The sequence below is a fragment of the Sceloporus occidentalis genome, unplaced genomic scaffold (assembly GCF_023333645.1).
Source record: "Sceloporus occidentalis isolate IW3139 unplaced genomic scaffold, rSceOcc1.0.p SCAF_4, whole genome shotgun sequence".
NCBI lineage: Eukaryota > Metazoa > Chordata > Lepidosauria > Squamata > Phrynosomatidae > Sceloporus > Sceloporus occidentalis.
In genome coordinates, this window is record NW_028316984.1 from 79,053,304 (window position 1) to 79,063,366 (window position 10,063).

Sequence of the window (10,063 nt, forward strand, 5' to 3'; positions counted from 1 at the left end):
AAAAAGCCTGCCTGCAGAGAAATGTTTTTACCTGCCAGTGCGGTATTTATTTATTTTATTTTATTAGCAAGCTTTGTGCCATAGCTGCCTTGCCCTGAGGCTGAGAGAGTGTGACTTGGAATAGGATCCTAGAGTTGGAAGCAAGCACAAGAATCATCCAGTCCAAGCCCCTTCTGCAATGAAGGAACTTGCAATCAAAGCCATTCAGCCTCTGTTTGAAAACCTCCAAAGAAAGAGACTCCACCACACTCCAGGGGAATGTGTTCCACTTTCAAACAGTTCTTACTGCCAGAAAGTTCTTCCTAATATTGAGGTGGAATCTCTTTTTCTGTAGCTTGCATCCATTGCTCCCTGTCCTAGTTTTTGGAGTAGCAGAAAATAAGCTTGCTCCATCCTCAATATGACACCCTTTCAAACATTTAAAAAGGGCCATCATGTCACCTCTTAACCTTCTCTTCTCCAGGCTAAACATACCCAGCACTCCCTAGGCTGGAATCAAAGGTGGAATTCCCTAAGGTGGAATCTCTTTACATGTGGTTTGCATCCATTGCTCCATGTCCAAGGTCATCCAGGGCTTTTTATGGTCGAGCAGGGAATTAAACCCTGGTCTCCAGAGTTGTAATCCAATGCTCAAATCACTATACTACACTGGCTCTCAGATCCCTGCTCATGATAGGCAAATCTATCTTGGAGTTTTCTTGGCAAGTTTCTTCACTGAGGGATTGCTATTGCCATCCTCTGAGACTGGGAGAGTGTGACCTTCCCAAGGGCACTCAGTTTCCATGGCCATGGTGGGATTTGAACTCTAGTCTGCAGAGTCATAGTCCAAAACTCAAACCATCACACCCACAGTTGAATCTATTTGTAAGACTTTACTATTTCCTTTGTACACCGTGAACCAATACATACCAGTTGAGTCTCCCTTATCCAAAACACTTGGGGCCAGAAGTGTTTTGGATTTCATATTTTTTTCAGATTTTGGAATATTTGCATATACATAATGGCGTATCTTGAAGACGGGATCCAAGTCTAAACATGAAATTCATTTATGTTCCATATACACGTAATACACATAGCCTGAAGGTAATTTTATGCATAATATTTTAAATAATTTTGTACATGAAACAAAGTTTGTGAACACTGAACAATCAGAAAACCATGGTGAAATTCTCCCAGTCACTCATGTGGATAACTTTGGATTTTGGAGCATTTCAGATTTTGAAATTCTGGATAAATAAATAAATGTGGCTAAATGCCCAACAAATGAACAAAATCAAGGCTGAAGGACTGGGCTTCCTTTCTGCCAGAGCAGATGAAGAGTGGAATCTATTCTATTTGGTGCTACCAAAAAATAGGATATTCTCCTGCCCATTCTACCCTTGTTACAAAATGAAGCAGATGCAATTCACGTGGAAATTTGCTAGGGAAAAACTGGCTAATTTGGCACATCCTGTCCTTATTTCTTGTTAAATGTAGTTATGGCTTAGGATGTGATGGTTGTTTAAAAACCTGTCTTATTCTGATGCACAGTCTCTCTGTCTCTTATTCCCTCTCACTGTCTTGCACAGATATCCGTGAGACAGCCTTTGTCTATGCCATCACAGCCGCTGGTGTGAGCCATGCAGTGACCCAGGCCTGCAGCATGGGTGAGCTGCTGCAGTGTGGTTGTGAGGCAACCCGGAGCCGAGCACCTCCTCTGCCCCCTGCCCTGACAGGGTCAGAAGGCTCTGCTTGGGAATGGGGCGGCTGTGGGGATGATGTGGACTTTGGCTATGAGAAGTCCCGCCAATTCATGGACGCCAAGCGCAAGCGTGGCAAGAGCGACATTCGAACACTTATTGACCTGCACAACAATGAAGCAGGACGTCTGGTAAGGGTAGCCTCCCAGCTACTTCCTGTTGAGTATCAAGAATGCTTTCCCTATAGGCAATCCCACCTGTTCCTTATAGATAAACCGTTAGTTGTTCTGGATCTGTCTGTCTCGGACTTGCTTTGCTGCCTGCCTCATCTTCCCTCCCTTTCCACTGATAACATCTTTTTGTTTCCAGACAACTTCATGTGTTCAGGGTAATGTGCCCAACCTAACAGAGCTCACACACAGCTGGAGTCTTGATCCCAGACCCAGTTCTTGGGCTAAGCTTTACTGCAGGGATAGGATCCTCTAGCTATTTCCAGGCTGCAGCACACATCAGCTGTAGCCAACATAGTTACTGGTGAGGGATTGGTGCGTGTTGCAGTCCAACAGTAACTGGAGCATCATTCAAATCCCAGCCATCAATATTGAGAGCACTGCCTGTTAATCCTGTGCAGGTAGCTGTGTACATTTCTGTACAATAAAAGGGGAGAACATAGCGTCACCATTGCCACCTGCCTCTGCTCCTGCACTGTCTCTTGTCCACCAGCTTCATTCCTTCTGCTACCATGTTCTTTGCTAAGGCTGCACATGCACATATTTTTTGTAAAGGCTCATGTGGCATATAAACAAAGCAGGGTCACCAGAAAGAGGACATCATTGCAGGGAAATGAGTGACAAAAACAGGGTGAGGATTGCAGAGGATGTCACTGCAACAATTTGGTCATTCTGACCTCACCCCAGTGGTACTCACTCAAATCCATGTCCAGTTAGCCAAATCTATTTCCCCAGTACCCTGTTATGTATTCTTTGGTTTGCTATGATGTCATTTGACACAAGTGTGGAAGGTAGTGGGATACTTTCTACATACAGTTACTACTGAGCTAGACTATGTCCCTTGAACACATGTGCTAACTTCCTAGGTGCTTTTGGGTCATCCTTTACCCCTGTTGTCATCTAATCTGTCATTTCACCTTCTAAAACTGATTTTGGCTATCGTGCCTCACCTTTATTTGTTCATAATATTTAATGGCTCAAAAATGCTGGAAGAGATTAAAGTATCTCTGTGCCACCCTGGTTTTATGTATGAAGCTATTTCTCTCTTGGTTACTCCTGCTTCCAGACTTGCATATTCTAACTGCCTTGTTCATCCCTGAATGACCCAGAACTAAACCATATTATTTTGATAGGCTGGGCACTTGCCCCAATTTGCTTGCATTGCTACCACCGGAAGTTTTCTGTGATGCATTGTCAGGTAGGCTCTCACTCTTACCCCTGTCATACCTACAATCAAGCCTGGCACTCATCCTGAATATGCCACTAAACAGTGTATTTGCAGACAAAACAGGGAGAGTCCACGATCCCCAGCAGAACAACCATTTCTATTTCATCAATAGATAACAATGCAGATAAATAAATGAGGCCAGAGGGGATAGTAAGTGTAGGAACAGATACCCCACATAGATGTACATGATTACATGCATAGAGAACTCAACAGTGGGGAGGATATCACAGAAATATGAACAACAGACTGTCTAGGTGGATTTGGCCAAGTGGCTTAAATTTAAGTCTATTGTTGCGATATGAAAATACTGTAATAGCACTGATTTACATTACAGAGTTTAGTGCTACATAAATGCTATATTTTATTGTTATTTCTCATGGTCCCATCTTTATTAGCCTTGAAGGCAACACATTAATGGCAGGTTCATTCCAGAAGAGATTAACACAAACAGAGTTCTTTGGTCCATGTCAGATGACAGAGGATGGTGATCTGAGATATCTCAGAGTTTGGAGAAGTTGTTGTTGCTGTTGTTGTTATTTTGGGCTACAGTTTCTAGATTATCACAACCTGCATGGGTGTGACATCTCTTTCATTTCTAATATGAACCCCTTGATCATCTAATTTCAGAAGCATGATGCTATCAATACAGAGAGAGAGAGAGCACTTTTTGGCAAATCAATATTCCCCATACACTGCTCTGAAGACCAGAATTATCTGATTTCTCTCACAGATTGCCTGCTGGTGTTCTCCTCTAAGGCTTAAAAATGGCTTGAAAGTAGACATTTGTCAGTTCAGGAAGCCAAGGAATACATGTGCTTTATAAAATGTGACCTTTTGTTTTATTGAAACACAGTTGAGATTGCAATACAATAATCATCTGTTTATACAATATTAAAGCATACCCATAGCTGTCTTTTTTCTTCAAAGTGAAACTAAGCAATTGGGAAAAAATTACATATGATTAAGATTTGGTATGGACAACAGAAAATTGTCCTGGGGGAAGGAGCTCTTTTGAGGGATGCCAGTTAGTCATCCTGGTCTAAGACAATAGATGCCAGAAGTGTTAGTAGGGAATCCATTTGGATGTATTTCTTTAGAGTCCTTCTTGGCCCTTTAGACATATCCAGTCTCAACAGCCATAACAGCACGTGTGTGTGTGTGTGACATTCATGTTGCTGTGGGTTTCCCATAAGCAACTGAATAGCCCTACTGTGAACAAAATGCTAGACTGGATAGGCCTTTGATCTGGTCACATTAGTGCAGCTCTTCTTGTGCTCTTATAAATGTTTCTTTGCTGCACTTACATGACTCTTGGCAGTGGTGTTAAACAGATACTGGATCTTGACACTTTGGAGGAGAATGTCCCCAAACTCTTTCTTTTAGACTTTCTGTCAATCTGCTCTCACTTCTGTTCTAACTGGTTGCATCGAAAGCTGGCCTTGGTTTCAACAATCACTCTATTGCAGAGCATTATTGGAGATATGAATGGATTTCTTCAGTGGCTGTCCCTTTTCCTCTTTGCAGGCAGTGAAGGACCACATGAGGACAGAGTGCAAGTGCCATGGCCTTTCAGGTTCCTGTGCCCTACGTACCTGTTGGAAGAAGATGCCCCCTTTCCGGGAGGTGGGTGATCGCCTGCTTGAACGCTTCAATGGGGCTTTTAAAGTAATGGGTGGCAATGATGGCAAAACGCTCATCCCTGTGGGCCGGAACATCAAGCCACCAGACCGGCAGGATCTCATCTACTCTGCTGACTCACCTGACTTCTGTGTTGCAAACCGCAAGACAGGTTCACTGGGCACACGTGGGCGAGTGTGTAACAGCACTGCCCTGGACATGAGCGGATGTGACCTGCTGTGCTGTGGACGTGGTCATCGGGATGACACACTACTCCTAGAAGAGAATTGCCTTTGCCGCTTTCACTGGTGCTGTGTCGTGCAATGTCGGAAATGCACGGTGCGCAAAGAACTCAGCCTGTGCATTTGAGGGACCAAGTAAAGGACACTGGACAGGGATGGCACAGAGCACACAGAAGAGGAATGTATTCCACCTGCCACAAAACTGCAGAGACAGCCAAGTCTAATAAAGCCCTTATGGGGACGAGGGGAATAAAACTGGTCTAGCCTGGAGTCAGAGGGCAGCCTGGAAGAGAGCCCAGAAACTGATCCCAGATGTAGGCCATCTTGAAACCTCAGCACAGATTGTCTCCAAATCCTTCCCAGCACTGGGTTATAGCCTCTTGTATGCAGGTCCTTGGCATTCAGTGTCAAGCTAAGGGCTCCCAAAGGTGCCCACACTCCCAACCTGCCTGCTTGCCTGGACTCCTGAAAAAAAAAACATGGAAACTGTGTCAGCTATGTTCTATCATCACCAGCTCATGAAGTCTGGCCCTTTGTGGGTTTTCCCTGCCCATGGTGCATGCACAGATTGCTTGGAGAGATGTGTTGAGCCTCACTTATTAATGGACCTTTACTGTGAGAGAAGAGCAGAGATTTCCAGAATAGTCACTCCTATGGCTAACATGCTTCCTATCAGCTGGGGCTGCCATTTCTCTCTATATTAATAAAGTTATTTAAAACTGTCAGTGCTTTTTATCCAATGTTGAAAAATGTAGTGTTAACAAGTGCATTAAATACACATTAGTAACTTAATTACTCAATGAGTGATATGAAGGTGGGGTTTTTCTAGCATTGCAGCATCTTCATTTGAAAAACAACAACATGGGAGCATGTCGTAAAGTGTGGGGAAATGATCCTAATCTCTGTTCGTGACTAGGATAATAGTGTTTATTGCAAATCAGTTGAGAATAAAAAATAACTCCTATGGAGCTACAGACACTGGGGTTGAATGGTGATGTGTTTAGTGCCAAGAAAGCCTGTATAGGGTTTGGAGTAATTTAGTCTTAATGGTAAATCCTGTACCTTTGATATAGAGCTTGGAAGCATTTTTAATTATTATTATTTGTTTTTTAGATTAAAGTGGCCATGACAAGAGGCCATTTTGGATGACTAGTTGTCATTCAAAAAGGAAGTTCTCATTTTATAAGATTTGTTGTTTACACTTAAATTGTACTTCTACCATAAATCCGATAAGATTGTGTCCTTAAAATTAGTACAGCAGAAAGAGACAAGTACTTGCGTGTATGTTTAAAGCAACGTGTTTTCTCCTCTGAAGCTAAACTCAACACAGTGCCCTTGAGTATCAACAGTCAGTTCACAATAAACTGTGAAGAAACTCTAGATGTTGAGTAGGAGCTACAAGTGGATGGTTCCTAGTGCTTGCAGTGAAAAGGCATTGTGCAAGTGTTCCATCTTTTATTTTTAACAGCTTTGCTCTGATTTAACCCCCCCCCCCAAAAAAAAAAAGATGCCAGAAATGAAGAGGAAACACAGGGGGATTACAAATTGAAGAAAACACTATCTGAACCTCCTGCATACCTCCATGAATGAAACAATATAATTTCACAGAAAAAGTTTCATCTGGAAACATCTCCACTAGAGAAACAACATGCCCAAATTCATACACGCATATTAAGGAATCCTAGTCTTAAAGCAGCCTGCTTCTTAGAGTGTCAGCTTGGGGTCATCTCTCCTTGATTAATCTTGCCCCCCCCCCCTAGTAATTTCCTTCATAAGAATAAAAATGAACACCAGACCTCAGAATCTCATTCTGTCTCCTACTCTGTTTCTTACTCTCACTCTTTTTGATGAGCCCTTTGCCCCACCAGAGGGCGCAAGGGGTTTAATGTAACATGGCATGTGGCTGAAAAGAGTACAACTCGATTGCTGAGCCAGAGGCATCTCTATTGTGGTAAATTCCCAGGTGTGTGTGCCAAGGGAATGCAGAAGGAATACATGCATGCAATCATATGTATTATTTGATATCTTCTACAGCCACCCCCTAGTTCCATCTGAAATATAAGAGATGCCTTAGCTGGACACTTGCAAGAGTTCTGTCCTGATTGACGGTATTCTTCATCACATATACAAAGGTACTACATCTTTCCTTATTCCTGGAATCTGGCAAAGGGATGGACTTAAAAGTCTTTGTGTTGTTTCTGATGAGACCAGTAGATGGCTTTTTGTTGCTCTTGGATGCCTGTACTGTGCTATATCAGCTGAAGAGCTCTCCTTAAATGTGGTCAAACCTCCCTTGCACTTTTGCTAAATTCTTCTTCTTCAAGTGCTCTTTCTATGTTTCTGTAATGTTATGCTGGCCCTGGTAATTCAGAGTGATCATGCCCCATGGGCCCAACTTGCTATAAAGGCATAATAATAGTAATAATAATAATAATAATTTTATTTATATTTTCCTGCTTCTCCCAGGTGGATCAAAGCAAGAGTAAAACCGGATAAAAATATACAAAACTCATCAATAAAATACAGTATAATACAATAAGAGGCAATAAGCTTCTTCAGAGCCAATTAAACTAGTTCTATCAGAGCAACGGTGGAGTAGAATTGTTCCAATCTTAGGTAGGGTGGGACTGTATATCTTAAATGAGGTGGGGTGGGTAGGCTCATCAGAAGAGTTCCATCTTGACTGCCCCCCTGAAAACCTCCAAGGAGGCAGCCAGACAGATCTCCTCTGGAAGGCTGTTCCACAATTTAGGAGCCATTGCGGAGAAAGCTCGTTGGGAAGTTGAGACCAGCCAGGGCTATCCCAACTTTACTTTAGGGAGCCTTACTGTGGGGAGATTTAAGATTACAGAATATGAATGCAAATGCCTATGAGAACTCTATTCACTTTCATTTCACTGCACCATAGGCTTTCAGAGACATGTGTGAGAGCATATTGGTTTGTTCAGTAGCCTCAGGCTGCTTCCACGCTGCAGAATTAATGCAGTTTGACCAGGGACGTAGCCAGGGTTTTAGGAAGGGGGGGTCCAGACTAAGTGCCACCATTATAATGGGGCTTGAGTGCAGCGGCACAGCAGCACACACCATTCATTTTTCTAATGGAAGGAGGGGTCCAGACCCCAAGATCCCCCCCCCCCCGGCTACGTCCCTGGTTTGACACTGCTTTAAGTGTCATGGCTCCATCCTATGAAATCCTGGGACTTGTAGTTTGTTGAGGCACCAGAGTTCTCTGACTGATATTTGTGAGATATCTAAAAAAAATCTACAAATCCTAGACTTCCATAGCATTCAGCTATGACAGTTAAAGCGGTATCAAACTACATTAATTCTGCAGTGTAGATGCAGCCTCAGAGAATTTCAGCAACAACAGGTAAACACAGTGTATTTGTGGTGTTTCAAGAAAGAAAGAAAAATAAAGCTGCCCTCCCATGCCTTAGTATTGAATGGCTGGTAATTAGATCATGGGAGGCAGTGACTGCCCTCATGTGAGACATACATTTATACATGACTGCACAGAAGGGATTGCACATGAATATGTACATGCCTGCAGGCACACATGCACAGACCTCTCCTTGGCCTCTGTTGGTTCACTGCTTCTCTTGTGCTACAACCGGGCTGCACAGAGGGGGACAGTTCAGTGTACCATGACAAGGATAGGAACCTCTGATTCTCCCAAAGTGAAGCCATGTGTCAACCTGACCACAACACAAGCAGATAATGAGAGGTTTCTGCCAGCCTGGTGGGAGCAGCAGAAGGGGATTCCTATGGGCCCTGTTGCCCCAGGCATAACTGGAGGGGGTCACTGCAGGTCATGCTGGACCTTCCCTACCATCATCGTCACCCATCTTAGATTGTGGCTTTCAGACCACTCCCTAAAACAGGGCAGGAGGGTACACACAGAGACAGCAGAAAGCTGACAGCTGGTTTTGGGGTTTTCAGGGATACATCCCTGCCCACATCTATAGGACAACCTGCTCAAAGGCACTCCCAATACAGTTGCTCCAAGGCATCTTTTTTCAGTGTCAATGCTTGTCCCAGTTCCCCTTACAACGGTTTTTAATTATCGACTGTTCCAGTTCATCTCTTTTAGCCACTGCAGCTAAGGTCCCAAACCAATCCTCTTACTCCAGATGCAGGATCATTCCCCACCCTAAGCAAAAGCACCTTCCCTAGCTCTTGAAGGCAGTTTCTTATTGGTATCAGTAATGCCATTAGATAATGTTGACCTTTGAGGGGTGGTGTTTAGATCATTAAGTCTTACAGAGCATCTTTTTAGATGCTTGTTTATATTACTTCAAAATGTGATAGACCATCCAAGCTGCATTTGAAGGCCTTCCTCATGAGTCTGTCAAGTGCATCCCAGGATTTCTGTCCCCAGAGTCCTATGCTGATGGCACCACACTGGGTAGCTTGTTTTTAAAAACTTAGAATTATGTCAAAGATGACCCTGGATAGTTATAGTGTCTTTCTTTGTGTCACCCTGAAAACAGGCTTATTTGTTTTTCTAACCATAAGTTGTTAAAAACATAAAACAAGAGTATAAAACAATATTAGTGCAAATGGTAACATACAGATTTAACAGTCAAAATATCAAGTCTTCATGGGACTTCTCAATATTTAGGTTTCTGTGCTGCTATAGCAAATGAAACAATATGATGGATGATGCATATTTGAACTTCCAGTAAATGATAATTTTTTTAATTCTAACCATTGGGACAAAATTTTGAATCTCGTGAAGGCATGAATGGAACATCTCAAAATACAATGAAAATTAGCTTATTTGCCTGAAAATTAGCTTATTTTCCTGACACAGCATAACTGGTAGTCTCTCCAAGTACCCAAAGAACATTGACTGACAATCTTGGAGCTGTAAAAGCTCTAAGGAAGAAAAATCTGGAAAGGAAGGTTTCACAGCATTGAGTCCTGTTATCACCAATGCAGTGTGAGAAAGCATTTTCATCAAATTTTGCCATATCCTTATTTGAACTTTTTCCCCTAAGTAAGGGGCTGTACAGACTGCCCCTAAAGGGTGGCTGCAGCCAACCCTTACAGAGCCAGATTGGGGCT

General features: G+C 42.9%; 1 protein-coding gene across 1 annotated transcript in view; it reads left to right on the top strand.

Annotated features, from left to right (window-relative positions):
- The window catches only part of LOC149314052 (protein Wnt-6-like), a 57,977-nt gene extending 52,076 nt beyond the window's left edge, over nt 1-5,901 (top strand). Inside the window, exons 3-4 of the mRNA XM_089523366.1 lie at nt 1,569-1,870; nt 4,662-5,901. Coding sequence (XP_089379492.1) covers nt 1,569-1,870; nt 4,662-5,123 — 764 coding nt within the window. The 3' untranslated portion in view covers nt 5,124-5,901. The remainder of the gene's footprint in view (nt 1-1,568; nt 1,871-4,661) is intronic.
- Nucleotides 5,902-10,063: the final 4,162 nt, after the last annotated feature.